Source organism: Osmerus eperlanus, chromosome 2, assembly GCF_963692335.1.
Source record: "Osmerus eperlanus chromosome 2, fOsmEpe2.1, whole genome shotgun sequence".
Classification (NCBI taxonomy): Eukaryota; Metazoa; Chordata; class Actinopteri; order Osmeriformes; family Osmeridae; genus Osmerus; species Osmerus eperlanus.
Genome location: NC_085019.1, coordinates 3231978 through 3254615, shown reverse-complemented (window position 1 = coordinate 3254615; position 22638 = coordinate 3231978). Strand labels below are relative to the sequence as shown.

The window sequence follows — 22638 nt, the reverse complement described above, 5'->3', positions numbered from 1 at the left end:
CTCTTTTTCTATGGCTCTGATTTAAACATGGCAGCACCCGGCGGGGTACTAGATGAAGCCAGCATTGAATCAGGACAAGCCCTGTCCAAATCGATATCTGAAGATTTTAAAAGGCCCCAGTTTGGAACCCGTTTCTTGACAGACCCACGTCAGGTCTTTCAACATAACGCATGGTCTGTCGCTAGCTAATAACGTTGATTGTAATTGTTGTTAGCTAGCTGGCCAGCTAAACTAGTTAGCTTTAGCACACAGGATCATTTACACATGCACACATCACATAATGGCCAGACCCGAATGACGATGGTCGTTTCCTAGCTAGCTAGTTAACCTCTCATCTTTGATGTGACGGTTGATTATATGGTGTGTGTCGTTCTTTTTCAGGGACAATGTAGAGTGGACTGAAGAACAAGAGGCAGCTGCTAAGAAAAAGGTCCAGGAGCACAGTCAACCACTTCCTACTGAAAAACAAGGTTTGTGAATCCAAGCTGTGAAAAGAAAGTCTCTTAATAATTGCCATGCACCTCGGTATATTTTTTTAATAACTTGAGTGACTTTGCATTCAAGAGTGGCATGTCTCTTAACGTCATCCCTTTCCATAGAGGAATATGACTGCCGAGCAAATGAGTATTGGAATGACTTCTACACCATCCACGAGAATCGTTTCTTCAAGGACCGCCACTGGCTGTTCACTGAGTTTCCTGAGTTGGCACCGCAATGTCAGCTGAACCATGACACTAGCCCAGAGGACTCTGGGATTGGAGATGGTTGCCAAGGTGATCTGGACCAAGGACAATCCAGGGAAGGCACACCTCAGCTCCCCACAGATGTTGACTTTCCTGGCTGCACTGCCACATATCGCATCCTGGAGGTGAGAGATGGAAATATTTAAAGGTCAGAACTACCTTAAGGAGTGGATCCTCAACAGAGTCACTTATTCAATCTCCCAACAGGTTGGCTGTGGTGTGGGCAACACAGTCTTTCCTATACTGAAGACAAACAAGTGAGTGGTGATCGATTGTCACGTTATGTACAAGACATCTATACATCTAGCATTTCAGTTTCGCAAACCCATGTTAAGCAAATTATGCCACATACAGTATTCATATACCGCATTTTGTCTAAATGGATATATCGGTACTGGAAGTTGCCTTACCATATCTACTTTGTGTGGCAGTGACCCAGGGCTATTTGTCTACTGTTGTGATTTCTCCAGCACCGCTGTGGATCTGGTCAAGGTAAGAAAGAAGGTGAAGGATACATTTGAATGTAAATATACTATGCATGTTTGCTTGATCGACTGATGATTTGACTTTTCACCACCAGACAAATTCCGAGTATGACCCTGGACGTTGCTTTGCCTTTGTACACGACCTGAGTGACGATGCAGCTGTCAACCCCGTTCCCGATGAAAGCCTTGATGTAATAGTACTCATCTTTGTGCTCTCTGCCTTACATCCTGACAGGTAAGGCCTAGGTGCTTTCGGTTTGTCTGCTGTGAGGAAACAGACTTAAGCCCAATTTATACTTAGGTCGCAGACACTTTTGAAAAGGTCGCCGACAGAAATGGCGTCACGGTCGCCACTTTTAAACGTTGCTTGAAAGTGTCGCCTACCAGGAGAAATTTCTACTGGCGCTGATGTCGTCACATAGTGTCGCGCAAGTATGATTGGCTAGATAGACGGCACGCGTCGTTGATTTCATTGTTTTGAATTTTCAGTGAACGCTCAACAGCTGTTTAAGATGGAAGGAATAAAGGAGAGATTGGCGGAGCAAGTTAGAACATATCCACACCTTTATAATGCCTCTCAAAATTAGCTACAGCCATTTTCTCGATCGATCACCTAGGCTACAAAGCGTAAACAATGTAACCATAGCTATGAATGTAACGGTAAAATGATTCTGTTTACGTCACGCGAACCTTGAGCACAGGTGACTGTTTGCCGAAGTATAAATGCAGCAGCCTGAGCGACACTTTATTTTTTTTCGGCGGCGACCATTTCAAAAGTGTCGGCGACATAAGTATAAATTGGGCTTTAGTGGAGCTTAATTCTCTCTTGTTCTTTTTTTCCCCATCCTTGCCCCTTTTCTCCTCCCAGGATGCAGGCGTCCATCAGCAGGCTGGCTAGGTTGTTGAAGCCTGGGGGAGTGCTGCTACTGAGGGACTATGGGCGTTATGACATGGCTCAGCTACGCTTTAAGAAAGGTCAGCATGACTGTAGGTTTTGTACACATTGCTGTTTGATTGCAAGCTATAACATGGGGAATTTGTATACATGATTGACATCTGATGTGATACCAGTCAAACAGACGGTGAAATTGTTTTAATTACTTATCTTGTTTATTACTGCAAATGTGTCCCTTTCGTTTTCAGGAAGATGTTTGTCAGATAATTTCTATGTTCGAGGAGATGGAACAAGAGTCTATTTCTTCACTCAAGGTACAATACATTTTTGTCCAAAAATATTTTGATACTTCTTGTGGTATTAAGGATACTTTGAAATAACATGACCTGTGTTTTTCCAGATGAACTCCATGAAATGTTCAATCTGGCAGGGCTGGAGAAAGTTCAGAACCTGGTAGATCGGCGACTGCAGGTCAACAGAGGCAAACAGCTGACGATGTATCGTGTCTGGATCCAGTGCAAGTACCGCAAGGCTCCCACCGAGCCACCTGAGACTGAGGACGAAGCCAGCGGGGCAAAGAAGACTTAAGCGGCAGAAGGTTATCTCTGATACCTAATAAGAACATGGTGTATCCCAAGACGGAACGCATGGTTGTGGAATACCTGCAGTGCGACACCATGGGAGACATTTATCGGTGGTAATGGGCATAGGACTGATGTGTTGGTAGTGAGAATATGCTTCACTAATGGGTTTTGGGCTTCCTCTGGGGTCCCTTAAAATTATACCCAGAGCAGACACAGCACAACGAAAGCTGATGAACTACTTGAGTCTGAATGAAGAAATACACGTTTACAATGGACGGACAATTGTTTGTCAAAATCCATTGTTTTGAATGAATTGTTCTGTATGGTTTTCATAAGACCTCTTTCACCTTCATACCTTCAAAATTATTAAAACAAGTAGCAACTTTAACTGACCGTTTTCTTTGATCTGCTTGACTTCTTGAACTGTCTGTTGGTGAGTACAATTTCACATGACACGAGCAAAGGCCATTCAAATTTACAAATGATGAAGGAATTAGTTTTTAACACCTGGTTTTAAATGTATTTAATTAAATCAATCTAGATCAGATGTATAATCAAACTCTGGGGGTCACAAACTCAAATTTCAAAAGACTGGTCTACAAAGGATTGACAAGTCATGCTCTGTTCGGGGTGAAGGTGGGAGACGAAATACTTGTGCAATCTCACGAGAAGACATGAGATTTACCATTATTGTTTACATTGCAAAAAAATGCGAACCGAACCGAATCGATCCGGATTAGGCTGAAATGATCGGAACAATTCAACTTCCGCATCATATTGTTTTGTGTGTCGAGGAAGGTAGCTAAAGGAGAATAGTAACTTTATTGCGAATGATCGAGCTTTAAATTGGACGGATTGCCCCCGTTGGAATATAACATTATCGTTTGGCTGTTCTTAACGTGATCAGCAAACCATGACCATTGTTAGAGATGAAATATCCCAAAGGAAGCGTGGCAACATCGTTGGGGTCTATGTCGAATGGAATGTGATCCTGGGCCTGGGGATACCCGAGTACTAACCAGGGAGTACTGAAAGACGGGTTTGGGCTACCCCCAGCCCAGGTTGGAGGCCTTGGAGGGAATCATCCGTCTATAAGAAGCCAAAGCGAACGCCGTCTTTTTACTTTAACACAAGACAAGGCAACTATCAAACAGCAAAGATCGTGAATTTGGATGAGGCCACGTTTGGGAGTGTCTGGGTAGTTGAAGGGGTGACACTACGAGATAAGACTTTCGCTCACCATCATCCTACCTGCAACTGGGAAATACCACAATAGGTAACGTCAACGCAACAGCAAGCTAGCTAGCTAGCTACTACTATTACTAGTGGTTTATGTTTACCAGGGCTAGTTGGCCAATAACTTCAACAAATGCAGAGTCTAGTAATTGTGCAAGCACCTGACATAACATTGCTCCAACCGCAAGCGAAGCAAGCAGGGCTAAAATGTATTAACAACTGCAGGATTGATGCTACGGCAAGGTTGGAACTCACTCAGTTGGTAGGCTACTGACTGTCACTGTCGTAGCTATTGAACACGTAGAGGCCAGTAAACTAGATAGACTGTGTTAGCTAGCCAATATATTGTTTACTAACCAAGCTGTCAACTAGTCATTTGTCAACGGCGAACCTAGCACATGATAACCAGATTAATACTAGCTACACAGCTAGCAAACAAAAAATTAGCAGGTTAGCTGTCGTGCTGCTGCTTAGAAAGTGAGATGGAGCTGGTTCGGTTGCTACCCAGTTTCTGTTCAGGTAACAGTGCTAGTTGCTAATGTTAGCAAGCTACAGTACAGTATGTCAGGATTATGTTTGATGATGCACTGTTGCTTCTGATCTGGTGACCAACAGCTAGCTAGTCTACAAACATCTGAATTAAGTTATAATGTGTTGTGCAATTTAAGCACCACTTTAAAAACTAAAGTTTAGTCAGCTAGCCATATTAGCGGAGCTGGTAGCTATTTAAGTTTATCGTTGTAGAAAGCCAAGACGAGATATTCTTTGTCAGCTCCCAAACTTGCAAATGTTGACCGTTTTAGGAGCTAGTGCTTTGTCAAGCTTAATAGCTTACCAGTACTGACTACCTGACAACATGATAACAATTGACCAATTTTTGACATGAATGTGTTTGTATGTGAGAACAAAGTAAGGCTTACTTATTTTATGTCAGGTGTGTCTGGTATATGTATAATATCATAGCTATGATTCGCCACGCCCATGATCATGAACCACAAAAATTTAATTACGTGATAGTGACAGTTATGACATTTTTTTTAACCCTTCATAACTTCTGCCCTGTGTTTGTCTCTGTAGCCATGATGGAAGAACTGCATAGCTTAGACCCACGGCGCCAGGAGCTGCTGGAGGCTCGCTTCACTGGGGTTGGAGTAGCCAAGGTCTGTCCTAACTGCCTCTTTCTTACTTCAACCTTTCTCTTTGTGTCTCTCAATTCTCCTTTGTTTGCTACTGTCTGTCTGTCTGCCTGCCCCCACCTCCCTCCCCTCACACCTCCACCCACCCTTGTGTCTGAATTGGGTTTGTTGGCTAGTGGGATGTGGCATTCCCACTGCCTGGCTCATAACGCTCGGTCTGCATATGCGGGTGGTGTATGCCTGCCAAAAGGCCACAGATGGAAGGGGATGGGGGGCAGGAATGATGGTCACCAAAGGGATGGAACCCCTAACCAGATGATATTTAAAGGTAGTGTTTCGGTGTACGGGATCTAGTTCAATGCAGAGGTCAACTCCATTCGCAGCCCATGGGGCTTTTGTGGAAGGTGAACCCACGGAGCAGAGGACAAGAGTCAGAGCCAGGAGTGGGCTTCGTGCCAAAGCTGAGAGCCTAGCCGAGAGCATGGCATGGCCGCTGCCGCAGAGAAAATGGCGGACGGCTCCCACTAAGACGTCACGCTGCTGCCGTGTGCGACCAGGGTTTGACAAGAGAGAGGCAGCATGAAGGAAGCAGGGGTGAGGAGGAGAGCATCGACAGAGAGGTGCGAGAGAGAAACGGCGCTGGGGTTTGTGGAGGGTGTAGAAGCCTCGCGCTGTCATGGAGAAGCTCGACCTTGGAGAGCCCCGTGGCTCTGAGGGGAGTGGAGGAAAGGAATGACGATGTGTTTGTTTTCATTTAGCAGATGCAGATCCAAAGCTGTACAGCCGTGGCCAAAAGTATTGGGAGAGACATACATTTTGTGTTTGCAAAGCTTGCTGGGCCTTGGCATAAAATGACTGCTAACATAATTTCAGTACCGTAAGTAATATCATCAGCACAGGGGAAAGTGTGAACTAGTTCTAGCCAGGTGAAATCACTCTTATCATTCTGATTGGATTTTAAGAGCAGATTGACTGCTGTAAAAGAGGGGACTATTTGCATATATTGAACATTTTCGCCCCAAAAAAGCATTAAAATATGATATGTGCCTTATTGTATTCCAGTATTCTATAGAAACATTTGAAAACATTTACCTCAAATACTGAACCAGCAAACTTTGCAAAACACAACATTTGTCATTGCCAAAACTTATGGCCGCGACTGTCCCCTCCGTCCCGTCCGTCCCCTCCGTCCCCTCCTTCCCCTCCGTACCCTCCGTCCCCTTAGCCTGTAGCCCCATGTCTGTCCACGTATAGATGCGTCCGTCTCCAGAACAGCCATACACTGGATTACGGAGAAAGAAAGCAGAATTGTATGGATTTGATTAGGGCCTTATTTGACGTTTGTGGAATGATATAAAGGCAGAGTTCAAGACAGACAAAAACCTGACAAGGAGGTGAGCATGTCTCTTTTTTATGAGAGAGCTGCAGGATGTGCTTAGAATGACAGACTAGACTGATTCTATGGTGTCTTCAGAATTCAGAAGTGAATTTTGAGTGACAGCCACACCCTGGGATTTGACATTTGGTGATTGTGCAGGTGCCCAGTATTGATATGAACTTTAACGCTTGATGCTCACTCTTCCATCACTTGTCTGGCCTTCCTCCCTCTCACACACACACACACACAATACATACAGGCCGATAATGTCACAGGTATTTATTGAGGTTTTCTGTCTCTCAACTGTTTGTTTGTTTGTTTGCTTGCTTGCTTTGAACAGGGCTCAGGTCAAAATGAGTCATCCAATCAGAGTCTGTGCAGTGTGGGCTCCCTCAGTGACAGAGAACAGGAGGTCTGTATCCAGTACTTTTCCAATATGCTTCATGTGAGAGACCTTGGTCAACATCACTTGGTCATTTTAAAACATCTGAAAATAGAATTATATTTTCTCAGACCCCTGAAAAGAAGTCTAATGACCAGAGAACAAGAAAAAGGAAAGGAGATTCTTATGACAGCAACCAAGGTTGGGCATCTGTTTGTTTACCTCTATGATCTGTCATCCACCAAGCCACTAATACAGCCATGAATGTGCCTTTAATTTTATTTCACTTCTTCAGGAAAAGGAGGAGCAAGGGGACATAAAATTAGTGATTATTTTGAGGTAAGTTATTACAACATCTTTGACATGCTATATACTGACTATTACCCACCATTAACTCCTTTTACAAAAGCAATTTATTGCCAGGAATCACAATTTCAGGATGTAGCATTCGTTATCTTTTCTAATCTAAGTCTCTCCATCACTCTTTCTCTATGTATCAGTTTGCGGGTGGTAGCGGTCCTGGCACTAGTCCTGCCAGGGGCGTCCTTCCAGTGGTCCGCTCCTCCCCCCAGCACTCCCTTTCAAACCCCCCAGTCATGGTGAGAACACTCCTCCCTCACTCTCACCCCTCTCCACTCCACACTCTCTTCCTTCACTGTCACCCCTCTCCACTCCACACTCTCCTCCCTCACTCTCACCCCTCTCCACTCCACACTCTCTTCCTTCACTGTCACCCCTCTCCACTCCACACTCTCCTCCCTCACTCTCACCCCTCTCCACTCCACACTCTCCTCCCTCACTCTCACCCCTCTCCACTCCAAACTCTCCTCCCTCACTCTCACCCCTCTCCACTCCACACTCTCCTCCCTCACTCTCACCCCTCTCCACTCCACACTCTCCTCCCTCACTCTCACCCCTCTCCACTCCACACTCTCTTCCTTCACTGTCACCCCTCTCCACTCCACACTCTCCTCCCTCACTGTCACCCCTCTCCACTCCACACTCTCTTCCCTCACTGTCACCCCTCTCCACTCCACACTCTCCTCTTGGGCTTTCTGTTGGGTTTCAGCTTAGATCTGCTATGTGTGAGTTTCAAGTGGTCCAACGAATGGGTTTGTTTCTGTAGGTGCAGCAGGGAAGCCCCTCGTCCATCAGTTCGGCAAACACAGAGCATTCGTCGTGTTCCTCAAAGCCTGGCTCTCTTCACATGCTCCATAAAGCTACGCAGGTAAGCTAGCACAAACTGTTCTCCGGCGGACTGATTCTGCTCTTAATCATTACTGTTTTAACTATGGAACCCTCCTCGTCTTCAGACTCTAATCAGCCATTTCCTCTCATCTCACCCTCAGTCCGACCTGACTATAGAAAAGCTAATAGCTATGGAGAACAACAAGAACTCTGACTTGGAGAAGAAGGAGGGACGAATAGATGATTTACTGCGGGTATGACTTCAACTAGGAAACATCTGTTTTCCGTAGCATGCTCCTTGACCTCACTGACAGACAGTGGGTTTGTGCCACCAGCACCTCAACACTGTGTTCGTTATCAAGCTGTTCCATCGTCTCGACGGCTGCATTCACCTGACACGCCGAGCTGCCTCCTTTTGCATGTGCTGCTCTCTAGGCCAACTGCGACCTGCGCAGACAGATAGACGAACAGCAGAGGATGCTGGAACGGTACAAGGAGAGGCTCAACAAGTGTGTCACCATGAGCAAGAAGCTGCTGATTGAGAAGGTTAGTGCCTCGCGGTAGCTCTAGTTTACCCCCCCCCGGTCCACCTTGAAAGGAGGACGTTCTGGCCTCGGCCAGATGGGCTTCATGGTCGTGTGTTGTGGTCCCTCCAGTCCAAGCAGGAGAAGATGGCGTGCAGGGACAAGAGCATGCAGGACAGGCTGCGTCTGGGTCACTTCACCACCGTGCGACACGGAGCCTCCTTCACGGAGCAGTGGACCGACGGCTATGCCTTCCAGAACCTCATCAAGTGAGACTCTCATCCACGACCCCTCCTGGCCCACTGACTCCAACTCACTCGCCTTCTTTGTCCTGTCGTATCAAAAAAATAAAAACTGAAGTGAAATATCAGATGAACTGGGCATGACCAGCTTATAACCTCCCCTTCACCTTCTGTCTGTCTCGCCTGTGCCTTGGTTTCTAGGCAACAGGAGAGGATCAATTCCCAACGAGAGGACATTGAGAGGCAAAGGAAGCTGTTGGCCAAGCGGAAGCCGCCCTCCATGGCCCAGACTCCGCCCCCTAGCTTGGAACAGAACAAACGCAAGAGCAAGACCAACGGCGTGGAGAACGAAACGTTAGTCCTGTTTTTATACCCCCTCTGTTGTCATGTCTGCCTACATGTCCTGTGTTGTGCCACAGCTTGTAATTGCGTGGTTGTCATTCCAGGTTATCACAGGCAGAATATCACGAGCAAGAGGAGATCTTTAAGCTGAGACTGGGCCACCTGAAAAAGGTTGGGTGTGTGTGTGTGTGTATATATTTTTTGTGTGCTTTTACTCGTCAAAGTAGTCATCGTCTTTATGTTTCGCAGGAGGAGGCAGAGATCCAGGCGGAGTTGGAAAGGTTGGAGCGCGTGCGGAACCTGCACATCCGCGAGCTCAAGAGAATCCACAACGAGGACAACTCCCAGTGCGTAACCTCCACACCTCCACCCCTCCACCGGTGACAGAAATGCTGGCTCGTCGTCTAAACAGGCAATGTGTTTTTTTCACTTTGAAGGTTTAAAGACCATCCTACCCTTAATGACCGGTACCTCCTGCTTCATTTACTTGGCCGCGGGGGCTTCAGTGAAGTTTACAAGGTGAGAGCTCACCACCAGCGCTTCAGGGATCTTCTCATCTTACCAAGCACTTTCACCGCGTAAACAAGACGCGTGTAGAGTGTTTGGACACCGTAAAGTGATCGGATTGGTCCCAAATGAGTTTCTTTCTCATGACACAAGTTTCTTCTTAACAGGCCTTTGACATAACGGAGCAGAGATACGTGGCCGTCAAAATTCACCAGTTGAACAAGAACTGGAGGGATGAAAAGAAGGAGAACTATCACAAGTGAGGGTCATACATGCCATGTGATGTCGTCATACATGCCATGTGATGTCGTCTTACATTTAGTCATTTAGCAGACGCTCTTCTCCAGAGCGACTTACAGTAAGTACAGGGACATTCCCCCCGAGGCAAGTAGGGTGAAGTGTCTTGCCCAAGGACACAACGTCATTTGGCACGGCCGGGAATCGAACCAACAGCCTATTGATTAATAGCCCGATTCCCTAACCGCTCAGCCACCTGACCCCCCCATACATGCCATGTGATGTCTTTCTTTCCAAATATTTCCTTATGAATGGCACTGAACTACCTGTTGCAGAGATACAACTACTTGTATGATAAATGTAAACTCTAAAACAATAAAGATTTTCCTTCCCGCTTTCAGACATGCGTGTAGGGAATATAGAATCCACAAAGAACTCGACCACCCACGGATAGTCAAACTGTACGACTACTTCTCACTCGATACTGACTCGTAAGTATCCCTTTCCCTTCTGCTGGAAGATGGCTGCCAATAGGCTGTGAGCATGCCGAAGGGCTTTTAGTGTAATGAAGGTATAGGAGGAACAACTTTGTTACCATGGCAGCACCTTCTGTCTAAGTGCAAGGGTAAAAGTTCTTTCAACTTGTGATCCTTGGAGTACTTTGCACAAAGCATCCCAAAAATACATTGTTTTTGACAACAACAAAAAAAGCTATTGGAGGTTTTAAATCTAGGTCAGGAAGAGTTGGATTGGTTTTCCGTTGTTGTAAGTTGGCTCAGTTCCAAACAGAACCTCATGCTCGTCTTCCCTTGATTGTTTTGGAACAGGTTCTGCACGGTTCTAGAGTACTGCGAGGGGAACGACCTGGACTTCTACCTGAAGCAGCACAAGCTGATGTGCGAGAAGGAAGGGCGCTCCATCATCATGCAGATCGTCAACGCCCTCAAGTACCTCAACGAGATCCGCCCGCCCATCATCCACTACGACCTGAAGCCTGGTAGCTGTCCTTAGGAGCCACACAGACCACACAGACCTCTATGACACCAATATTACCTTGTCTCTGAACTGTACTATATACTAAATAATATAATATCCAAGTTGAATAGCGGAATTGTGACAAGGGGATAACACATGAAAACATTAACATGTTTTCATGTTAAGTGTTAGACTGATTTATAATTATTGTCTGACCATATCAGTATGTTGCCTGTCCCTCCTCAGGCAACATACTGTTGGTGAACGGCACCGCCTGTGGGGAGATCAAGATCACTGACTTCGGCCTGTCCAAGATCATGGACGACGACAGCTACAACTCTGTGGACGGAATGGAGCTGACGTCGCAGGGAGCAGGGACCTACTGGTGAGGCCATGACGCATGTGCAGACACACCTATGGTCCAAGGAAACACCCATCTGACCCATGACGCATGTGCAGACACACCTATGGTCCAAGGAAACACCCATCTGACCCATGACGCATGTGCAGACACACCTATGGTCCAAGGAAACACCCATCTGACCCATGACGCATGTGCAGACACACCTATGGTCCAAGGAAACACCCATCTGACCCATGACGCATGTGCAGACACACCTATGGTCCAAGGAAACACCCATCTGACTGGGCTGGAGAGTTTCCAGCTCTAAAATGGCGGTTGTTCTCGTGCGTTTCAGGTACCTGCCCCCAGAATGCTTTGTGGTGGGGAAGGAGCCACCTAAAATCTCCAACAAGGTAGATGTATGGTCGGTGGGAGTCATCTTCTACCAGTGTTTGTACGGCCGCAAGGTAAGAGACGCACCCACGGCCAGTTTACCCTCCGGTAGATTTGAAGTGTTCTCCTTCAGCTCAGAGCAGTGCATCCTGTTGTTAATGGTTTACCTGCTTTTATTCACCCTCTACCTGTGACATCACAGAGGAAAGCACAACATTGTTGTCGTTTTTTCTTCCAGCCTTTTGGCCATAACCAGTCGCAACAGGACATCCTCCAAGAGAACACAATTCTGAAGGCCACCGAGGTGCAGTTTCCTGCCAAACCAGTAGTCACACCTGAGGCCAAGGTAGTCGATTATGTCCTTGGTGTCATAAACCTTGCCATTCATTTAATAACATTGTACGAGTGGTATCATTTGTGTTGTAATGGCCTCCTGTCTCTGTCTGCAGGCCTTTATAAGGCGCTGTCTTGTTTACCGTAAGGAAGACCGAATCGGTGTCCACCAGCTGGCCAGCGACCCTTTCCTCATGCCCCACATCCGCAAGTCTGTGGCCACTTCTGGAGCCTCTGCCATGGCCACGCCCTCAACATCCAGCTCCTCCAATAGCAGCGCCTCAAACTGAGACCACTGCAGTTATCGACGTACTGACCTGAAGTGCGGATGTGAGGGTGCGATGCCTGCTTCTGCCCCCCCGACACCCCCCCCCCCCCCATCACACGGCGCCATGCAGCGGCCTAGAGCTTGTACTGGGACGCTGGCAAGGGGGTAGATGAGGAGTCATAGATGGGGGGGTTGGAGGTGGAAATCCTCCATCTCTCGTATCCACCAGCCCCAACTCCATGTCCTTCTCTCCCCTGAGGGATGGCACTGTCCTGGGGGTCAAAGCCCTGGGCTGCCCTCACTGTGAGGACCGGGACATGGCGCTGTGCTGAGGGGGGGACCTGGCACTTGCATGGCACTGTGCTGAGGAATCAGTGTTTCTCCTGCTTAACTCGGAGGAAGGAGAGAGAATCAAATACTGCTCCAGCTTGGACAGATGGAATGAACTGTCAAAGGCCCTGTACTCACACTCTCACACATGCACATCCATTCACTGTTCTAGTACCTAAGGTACTCTGTTACTCCAAGTCAATGCTTTGGGTTTGCAGGTAGCTTCGTTTTGTCTGTGACTAAGACAGTCCGTTCTTCCTTTTGGACCAGACCCGAAGGCTCGGGGTATAAGCCCTTTATTTTTGGCTCTCCCAAACACACTGACCGTGAGCTATTGGCTAATATGTGTGGAGCTAGAGCTTCTCTCATGTACTCTAGTCTGCTCATGTGACCAAAACCTCCAGTTGGTGGCACTGTTACACTAAGGTTATTTTTTGTAATGGCTTTAGTGTGTAACTTGATATGAATTGGGGAATTTGTGTACGGTTCGTTTTTCATTTCTTACAGATTTTAAATTGACCCAAGTTTGAAAATAATTATGTTTTAGTGATATTTTGATATTGCCTTTTTAAACCTTGCCATGTTAACTGATTGTCCCTGTATTAAACACTCATATTTATTTAGGTAGCCAATTAAATGCAAATAACTGGTTTACCCATGTGAACTGTTGGTGAGAGATTGGGCCTTAGCAGAGAATTGCTTAAATAAACCACACGCTACTATTGATTAAACTGTGTTGTTTTTTTAGGAAGGTGTTGTTAGAGTGGGGATAGTGGAACATCTTTAGTAGCCACAAACATGCATCACATATCACTGATGTCTGATAATGTTCTAAAGCTGAACTCTCCCAAAAGGCGTTTACTTTTTAACCTCAAATTCCATTCACGCACAGAGCCTGCAGTGCAGAACAATGTGAAACTGTGCATAAGAGTCCATGAATTGATTCATAAAGAAGGGACAATATAAGGGGACAAAATGGGCCTCACACATCTAAAAATAATTCTAGACAAACCTTAATGTACATGTTTATGGTTTTAGATTAAGATATATGGTTTTGGCATCCAGATTTGTTTTTGTATAAGCCAGAAAATGTGGCTTCTGCTGGCATCACATCTGTTCACTCTTAATAGTGGTACACCATTATGTTATCTATAGAGGGTTATTCGGATCACTATTTTTTACTCTCATATTTTTGTTGTACTTCTGAAGTTTTAACAGAAGTTGGTGCATAGCCATTCCAAGTACTGCAATGAGTCTCCACAACTGTATGTGAGGTGCTCGTGATGACGCAGTGTCTAGGTCTACGCTTCACTCCATTCATTTTTGGAGTATAAAAGACACGCAGTCTTTTCCGCGCTACTCTTCTGTGCAAACTCGCCAACGCATCCATCCGTCCCGAAAACAGCATTCAGTCAACAAGCTAGAAGTTTTGTAGCCTAGCAGTTGTGAGCATGCACAACAGCGACCGAAATAAGGATTCAAGAAGAGCATGGAAAAATTACCAACACTTTTACAAATGCACTTTATATTTATTCGTCTTTAGTCTGGAACTAAAGAGGAGCGTTTCAGGTACGAACATTGCTTTTTAATCAAGTTGACAGAAAAATCGAACGGTAGAGTCGGTAGTGTTGATTTTTTATCTACTTTTAATATTAGTCACTTCTGTGAACTAAGCGGCGCCTTTTACACGGTGACTTTGTAACCGAATTTTGATGCTGTGGAATGCCAAGATAGTCCGAATTCAGAGTGGAACCAGATGTGGAGATGAAAGGGGAGGGGGAAGGGTCTATGCTTATTTTATGTGTTTTCTCTTAAAGATACACCAATTGGCTGGTATATACTTTTCTGACGCCTTTTTGGCTTTTGGTAATGCCTTTCGGTATAATTATTTTGTAATCCACGTTGTCACGGATTGACATCGCACAAATTTGACACGCCGTGGGCATGAATTACCTTAACATCCTGTTATGCAATTAACTATACAGTCAAGTCCCTATCGGAGCCGAGGCTATTTTGTTTCTGTCTGCTACCGTATAGACCAACTAACTTTATGACCTCACTGTTGTATAACAATTGCAGAGTTAGAAACAACTGAAATTCTTCCCCTCTGTAGTTAATGGTCAATCATATAGGCATAGTTTAGAAACAAGAACAGCCAACATTGACATTACTGTTTTAAGTGGAAATTGTCTGCACCCTACCACACCAAAGGTTTCTGGTAGTAACGTTGAGAATCATAGTAAAAACAGTATATATAAACTATGAAAATCCATCAGAATTGATTTGACACTCAAGCAGCATACAACATTGAACAAAGACATTAAACTCCACATCCTAAACAGCCATAGAAAACCAAAACATTGCTCTCCTTTCAAAGATCATCAGTGCCACCCACTACACTTCTCACCTCCACCGCTGAGCTGAGATGAACCCACGGAGCCCCCCACCTAATCTCCATGAGAGGCTGGATTACCGTAAATCAAAAAAGAAACAAACTCAAGGAACAGGAATTTCCTGTGTACTTGTTGGTTTTTGTTTATCCACCACAATGAGATCTTCTGTTTTATAACAATGACCCATAAAGACCCCCTTCTTTATCTCAAACATCTGTCCAAATAAAGAAGGGTTCAAGGACAATCCACTTGCCCCACCACACCCCAGATTAGACGTGGGACTACGTGCGCTACTGTTGTTCTCAATGGCCACTCTTCATGTTCTCCTCTGAAAAAATCTGCAGAACACGAGGGTTTGTTGTCGTTGGGTGATCTGAGGACGTCTACTTTTTACACGTCACTCCGTGTCCACAGATGTCCCGGTAGCTCACAACAGTAGGGTTCAGAGTTAGGCACCTTCATTTTGTACCCCACCAAGCTCCAAGCTTTGTGCCCCAGACTCACAGACCCTTTCCAGCCATCAGCCTGCGTAGGAGGGCATGGAGGTGTTTCTGGGAAGATCTGATTTTCTTGGCTCGTCGTGCTTGTTGTTCTTGGCTGTCACCAATGAGAAATGGCCCGGGGCATGAGTAAGGTGAAAGGCCCAAACCAGGGGTGTAGGTGGAGGTGGTGGTGGAGGTGGTGGTGGAGGTGGTGGTGGAGGTGGTGGTGGAGGTAGGGTTCAGGCTACAGAGATACCGGAGGAGCTTAGCCGTCCAGCAACCTTCCGGTGATGCAGATCTTACTTAACTAAATCACTTAATTACATTACTGTTGACAGTCTAGATCAAACATGCTGTAACTCATGATCCTCTCAAGGAATTGGAAATTCAGTTTGAAGTTGGTCGTTTTAAAGTTTGGTTCGGTTGGAAATGCATCACACATAATTGTGTAAACACTCTTGAGAGTCAATTTGATCTGGGTGGCCAGTTTGCATCAGTAACTTTAGCAGGGATTTTATGGATTGATTGAACTGAACACATGATGTGATCCCAGTGGGCTGTTACAGATGGGTGAGGGGCACCACTGTCCCCTTTTACCTTTCTGTTAGCTCATAGCTAATGTGTGGTGATTCTGAGATGAGCTTGATCCAGGTCGGTGCTAAACATCCCTTCTCCTTGGTTACACTTTTGAAATCTACTGTACTTCATTTTTTTGTTGTTGGGTTGATGATGAATGAGATTGTCTTTGTTATGTCTGATTTGTTGTTATGACTACAGCAAATGACACCAGGCAGCATTTAATAACGTTCTAACGCCAATACCAAGCTACAGTGAGTGTTTAGCCAAATATTATCTTGGCCAGCATTATGTAACCCTTTTCCTAGTGGCTCAAGTGAAGGCATATGGAAATGAAATCAGTTAGGATAGAAAGCAGTATCACTGACACCAGAAGATCCCGAATTAGATTCTAGTTGTTTCAAGAGATATGGTGTTTATGGTAAAGAACCCCTACTCAGTCTACATCAATAATACTGTCTCTGGAGGCCAGATAGCTGCATAGCAGAGCTTGATGTTTGGCGTGGCCTGGCTTTTGCACAAAAACACCCAGGAAGATTGTGGAGTAAAGTCCATGTATTGTGAGCTATCTCAGACTTCCCTGACACAACAATAACATGATACTGCATGCTGAGAAAATCTAGATCACAATAGACTGGTATCACTGAACACTCAACATCTAATGGAAATGTCAGACAGTGGGTTGTCAATAGAATCTGTCCATGGAAAACAGTTTTTAATGGCTGTTATGGATTACGTTTTGTTAACAGGGGTGGAATGATTGACTCATGGAAAGACATACTTGATAACCTCAGAGTTTTGTCATCTAGACCTGTCCTCTGTTCTCTCTGCATATGCATGGTTATTATATCTTGATTAGGCTAGCTGACAGCGAAAAGGCCAGAAATAGGGTTCTACTGAGATGAACGTCAGAAATCTAGTGTATTCAGATAAACTAACTAACCCCTTTTTAAAATATCTGAGAACACTGCACAAAGCATCGCCAATTAAGGTTCTCATAGTTCTGTCAAACCACACAGCCATTGTGTTGTGTAACTACTTTCAAAGTCTTACTCTTAAAGGCTTCCACGTCACAAGCAAGCTGACATTAGTCCTCAAGAACGTGGCCACAAGGACAGAGCAAGACTGAGGCTGCACTGATTGAAGGTCTGGGACACAGAGGCTTAAAATGAACTGGCAGATCATTTTCTTTGTCTTGGTGCCTGTAGAATAGCGCTGGCTGGAGAAGCAGACTGCCTTGGAGAGAGTCTTAGTTTTGCAGGAACACAAGTTTCAATGTGGACGTGAAAAACATACCAAAAACCCTCAGCCAAATACTCGGTGATCTTTCCCACCTTCCCCTACTTCCTGGCCCCTCACAGGAGCCTGTGGAGTTGGAATGCTGAGTGTCTTACTGTTTCTCTTCTTGGGATCCCTATACTGTGTTGAGGGGCTTCTGTTTGTTTTGGAGTTTTTTCCTCACTGCCACTGCCTCTTTTTATAACGCCACCTCAACTCAAACGTCACAGCTGCACTCGTTTCCTTTAATATCTTCCTCTCCTTTATATCTTCCTCGTTCTCTCTCCCTCCTACTTCCTCTCTCTTTCTCTCTCCCTCCTTCTTCCTCTCTCTTTCTCTCTCCCTCCTTCTGCCTCTCTTTTTCTCTCTTCCTTATGCACAAGTGTTTAAACTCTCAGGGTCCCTGAAAGTCGTATCCCTCCTAGCTGAAAGGGAGAAAGAAAGGCTTGGAGATATGGGAACAGGAGGATAACACACTGGGTTTTTGGAAGGTTTGGGGGTTTGGTTCCCAACATTCCAGTCACTGTGGCTGGAGTCCAGACAGTATTTCTAAGCTTATAGTTTAGGTTCTGACTATCTCTCCTTATCTATCATAGGAACACATATGGTTGAAATACTTGCTGGCTGTTATATTGTTCTGAACTACTCATAGCAGTGCTCGAGATGCATACGTAGATGTCAAGAAGACGCTGATATGCAGTACAGAGAGTCTTGAGTCTTGCGTGACAATGCATGAAACCAAAAGCCAGTTTACAGATCTGTAAATATTCCCTTCATCTTTACAACGATACAACTATTGGGTCATCTGGTCTGATTATTCAAATGCACAGTAATATTTTTGAGTGTTGCATCACCAGAATTGTTCCTGAAAATCAAGCTCCACCCCAGAGTTTGTCATGCCACAGAGCTCTCTCTGCACAGCCAAACCTCCTTCACACTCAGACCGCTGGCTGCCTGAAATAAGAGGCCATTTCAGGTCGCTTCTCTGAAAAGGAGCAAATATCACAGATCTAACGGTTAACAACCAAGACAAGCCCCTCGTAGTTATGGCCTCCGACAGTTATCGCAATTACACTAAAATCCCCATACCCTTTCTGTTAAGTTGAAAGGGTATGGGGATCTGTCAGATCTGTGATGGGGATTTGACACTCAAATACAAAGGTTTTCTCGAAATTATCGTTCCATTTCGTCATCGGGCTGAGAGAAGCTGAATTGAACTGTCTTGTTGAACTATGTCTGCTACCTCTACAGGGACGCTGTCACCCAACTGGATCATAGTTATCTGTGAGGATGCTAACTCTAACTCAGCACTAAAGCCATTAACACAAATATTGATTGTGTCCCTGCTCTCTCCACATTAGCAGCAAAGACAGAATGACGTCGGAACAGTGTTATTGACTGCGCCCTTTGTTTCCCTCGCTCGCTTTCCCTGTAACAGGGCCGGTGGATGAGTTTGCGTTCTACCATGAGGGAGCTCAGGGCTGCCTGGGGGTCCAAGACCAATCCCTGCTCCTGTCGACCTCCTGCGAGGACGCCAGCCAGCGCTGGAAGTGGGTGACACGTGATCGCCTCTTCAACCTGGGCTCTTCGCTGTGTCTGGGCCTGACCACGGGAAACAGCAGCTCCCGGGGAGAAGGCTCTCCTCTGGGCGTGTACCCCTGTGACTTTGCGCCGCCCCGGGTCCGCTGGACCTGGCAATGTTCCCAGGTGGTGGAGGCCCTGAACTCATACCTGCCGTCACCTTCCCCTCCGGCCCAGGCCAACGCCAGCACAGAGGCCTCAGCAGTCAAGCCCCAGGCAGAGGGGCTCAAATGGAGGCTCTACAGTGATGAACAGGACCTGTGCTTGATAACCTACCATGGTGAGTAGACAAATAGGACGGGCTGGTTCGTCTATAAACTCAAATGCATTAACACGTCGAGGAGAGTTTCTGGAGTCCACGTTGGACTTAAGTGTTTTGTAGTCGGTTGTAATGCATGTACTGTCAGCTGTGATGAGTGGGTCAAGGAGTCAGCATTTGTTGTGAAGGAGACAGCTGGGTCTGTTCAGACTCATGCAGTAAGCTGTTGCCCAGGGGCACCTCAGTCACAGCTTGGCTAACTTCAGGAAAGGCTGGAAAACCTGTTGTGAGTTTGTTCTGTTCTACAAACGAACTGTAATGTCCTTCCCCATGAATATATTAGTGTTTATATTGGACAGTGCTTTCAGACCTGATGTGTAGGTAAGCACTGTGAGTTTGAAGCATACTTTAGCCTTGTTTCTAGAATAATCGATCTACTGTGTACTTGTATGTCCTTTTTAAAGATATTGACAACCTCCTCTGCAAAAAGAAGTATGAACAGTATGGTCTCAAGTTAAGATAGTCCATCTGACTGCAATTGAAACATTCCCAAAACAAAAACCAAGAAAACCACTCCTCGCTTTCTTCTTTAACCTTCCCCTAATAAGTTACTTTCTCGCTGAGACAAGGCAACTGGCATAACATGTTTTACTTTTTTACTGCCAATATTCACAACTTTCTTTGGAAAGTCAACACACTTCTGAAGAGAGAATACCAGTGACATGAGTCAGCCATGCAACGACTTGACGTGAGCCAGCCAGTGGTGCAGCTGAAAGACTTGAGAGGGAAAGTTCCAGGCCTTCCCCCTTGTTTGACACATATACCCTAATTTCTAAGCATGGTGTAGAAGTTTTACCTCTCTCTCTCACTGTATCATTGGAGTTTTCCCCTTTATTTCAAACCTCACTGTCCTATTCGAATGCAGAGGCTACCGTGGCAACCTCCAGGGTCTTTTGTCACAATGTGCCGGTTAGATTGAATCCAAAATAAAGAGAATATCATCTATTAGATAATATTATGGTGAATTGAACTTGCTACAATGTGACTGAGCTTGGCTGGATTATTAATAAAAGTTGCTCATACCATGATGAGAATGTGTGCAATCCAGTTTATTTTGTTAATTGTTTACTTTAAGTGTCCTGCTCCAATTTTACACCTTGTTTGTTTTTCTTTTTCCAGTAATTTCCTCTTCCATCCTTTATTGGTCGCATTTAATTGCAAGCTTTTTTGAGTAAACACATTTGTCCGCTTTACGTAACATTTATTTTTGGGGACAGAAAGGAGGGACCTCGGTGCTGTTGCATGCTGGGATGTGTAGTTCTCCCATTGCTTTCTCTCTGCAGAGATATATACCATCCAGGGGAACTCTCACGGTCGGCCCTGCTACCTGCCCTTCCTGTATGACGGCCAGTGGTTCCACAGCTGCACGAGTATAGGACGAGAGGATGGCCACCTGTGGTGTGCCACCACCTACAACTACGGCAAAGACGAGCGTTGGGGCTTCTGTCCTGTCAAGAGTAAGACCTGCAGGTTTACCCTTCAGCTCGTTAACACAATCGCCACGCTACACTGCTGTCAAGGTGTACGGCTCCTCTCGTGTACATACAATCACTTTCTCTCATTCCTACCCTTGTGGTTTGTGCTCTCTTTCGACTTCTCTTGCCCGATCCCTCCGACTGTGTCTCTAAATCTCATCGTACTTTGATCATTTGTTTTTTTTCTTCTCGTTCTCCTTCTCTCTAACTGGCAGGCAACGACTGTGAGACGTTCTGGGACACTGACCCGCTGACCGACAGCTGCTACCAGTTCAACTTCCAGGCCACCCTGTCCTGGTCTGAGGCCCGCATCAGCTGCCAACAGCAGGGGGCAGACCTGCTCAGCATCACCAAGCTGCACGAGCAGACCTACATCAACGGTACACACACACAAACACATACACATACACACACAAACACACACACACTGGACTGAAAACAAAACTGAAGATATTTTGTGTACTTTATGTTTAAATGTTTATATGTATGATGGTTATTTACCTTTTAATCTGAACTAGGAGTCGTTTCATATTGTCAGCATGTATCCTACGCACAGACAATCATGTGAGCTCATTTTCTCAGCTGTATGTCCTTTGCTCCTGTAGGTCTTCTGACGGGCTACAGCGCTGCGCTGTGGATTGGCCTCAACGACCTGGACATCCAGGGGGGCTGGCAGTGGGCTGATGACTCACCGCTCAAATACCTCAACTGGGAGGCTGGTGAGGGGATGCAACCATCATCCTGACTACTCTCTGATCTCTCACTCACTCTCTTCTGTCTGATCTCTCTCCGCCGTAGCTTTCTCTCTCTCTCTCTCTCTCTCTCTCTCTCTCTCTCTCACTCTCTCTCTCTCTCTCTCTCTCTCTCTCTCTCTCTCTCTCTCTCTCATCTCTCTCTCTCTCTCTCTCTCTGTCTCTGTCCTCTCTCTCTCTCTCTCTCTCTCTCTCTCTCTCTCTCTCTCTCTCCTTCTCTCTCTCTCTGTCTGTCTGTTCGTCTCTCTCTCTCTCTCTCTCTCTCTCTCTCTCTCTCTGTCTGTCTGTGTCTCTCTCTCTCTCTCTCTCTTTCGCTCTCTCTCCCAGACCAGCCATCCCATGCCGAGGAGGAGAACTGTGCTGTGATAAGGACAGAGTCTTTGGGCCGGTGGCAGAACAGAGACTGCTCCATAGCCCTGCCTTATGTCTGCAAGAAGAGACCCAACGCCACCCTGGACCCCTTCACCACCGGTCAGCCTCTCTGCCGTCTACCATGTGTAATCATCTGCCCTGGATAGTTTGATATGTCGAAAAGTCAGCTTTTGTTGATGTGGAATTCAACATATTTTGGCAGCATGTGCATTCCTGTTTGATGTAGTTGTGTTATGTTTGGACAGACTCATGGGCGGATGATGAGAAGTATGAGTGTGATGGGGGCTGGCAGGCCTTCCAGGCAGGCTGCTACAAGCTGACCTCTGAGAAGATGGACTGGGACGGAGCGCAGAAGTCCTGTCAGAAGATGGAGGCCAGCCTGGTTAGCATCCACACCCTGCCTGAGCTTGAGTTCATCATAAACAACCTGAAGAGAGGTGAGGAGAACCGGAAAACTGACGGAGCCGAGAATATATTTTTTTTCCGAAGAGGAGTACAATTATTGAGAAGGGATATGAGGGAGTCTTAAATCGTGAAATAGTTTCGTGTTTTGGTTTCAGTGAGTGTCATCATGTTTGAGTTTCTGCGTGTGTCATAGTTGCATCACTTGTCTCTTCGTCTCTAGAAAGAGTGCCAGACACTGAATGTGGAGCTCTTGGTCTAGCCACTAGGTTTAACCCTAATGGTTTAAGGTGGACTGTAACAAAACGTATTGTTCTCCACACATACTGTACCTATGATGGTAGAATTAGGTGAATGAGTTGTCAGAGTTATATTTTTCAAATACACTATTGTTGAAGGGCCCTTAAGTCACTAACCATCACATCTGTCTGGGCTTAGTGAGGTGAGATCTGGAATGATGATCTTGACCTTATAAAGCACTCTCTTC

General features: G+C 45.8%; 3 protein-coding genes across 4 annotated transcripts in view; all 3 read left to right on the top strand.

Annotated features, from left to right (window-relative positions):
- Nucleotides 1-20: 20 nt before the first annotated feature.
- On the top strand, nt 21-3095 carry mettl2a (methyltransferase 2A, methylcytidine). The gene is made up of 9 exons (XM_062446409.1): nt 21-173; nt 382-470; nt 600-868; nt 951-1000; nt 1175-1235; nt 1324-1463; nt 2097-2203; nt 2372-2437; nt 2524-3095. The coding sequence occupies exons 1-9, from the start codon at nt 28-30 to the stop codon at nt 2709-2711; spliced, it is 1116 nt and encodes a 371-aa protein (XP_062302393.1). The 5' UTR covers nt 21-27; the 3' UTR covers nt 2712-3095.
- A 238-nt stretch (nt 3096-3333) lies between these two features.
- On the top strand, nt 3334-13262 carry tlk2 (tousled-like kinase 2). Of its 2 annotated transcripts, XM_062446126.1 has the most exons (21): nt 3334-3983; nt 5021-5103; nt 6798-6869; nt 6971-7040; nt 7135-7178; nt 7340-7438; nt 7966-8067; nt 8189-8281; nt 8463-8573; nt 8684-8820; nt 8995-9147; nt 9240-9306; nt 9385-9482; nt 9573-9654; nt 9810-9901; nt 10281-10370; nt 10707-10876; nt 11101-11239; nt 11553-11664; nt 11829-11936; nt 12040-13262. In XM_062446126.1, the coding sequence occupies exons 2-21, from the start codon at nt 5023-5025 to the stop codon at nt 12211-12213; spliced, it is 2094 nt and encodes a 697-aa protein (XP_062302110.1). In that variant the 5' UTR covers nt 3334-3983; nt 5021-5022; the 3' UTR covers nt 12214-13262. The 2 variants fall into 2 exon arrangements, with proteins under 2 accessions (XP_062302110.1, XP_062302117.1); XM_062446133.1 differs by lacking the exon at nt 7340-7438.
- Nucleotides 13263-13864: 602 nt separating this feature from the next.
- Nucleotides 13865-22638, top strand: part of LOC134034178 (C-type mannose receptor 2-like) — an 11399-nt gene continuing 2625 nt past the window's right edge. Inside the window, exons 1-7 of the mRNA XM_062478566.1 lie at nt 13865-14090; nt 18689-19111; nt 20434-20607; nt 20841-21005; nt 21231-21344; nt 21705-21848; nt 21995-22242. Of these exons, the coding sequence (XP_062334550.1) occupies nt 13973-14090; nt 18689-19111; nt 20434-20607; nt 20841-21005; nt 21231-21344; nt 21705-21848; nt 21995-22242 (1386 nt within the window). The 5' untranslated portion in view covers nt 13865-13972. The remainder of the gene's footprint in view (nt 14091-18688; nt 19112-20433; nt 20608-20840; nt 21006-21230; nt 21345-21704; nt 21849-21994; nt 22243-22638) is intronic.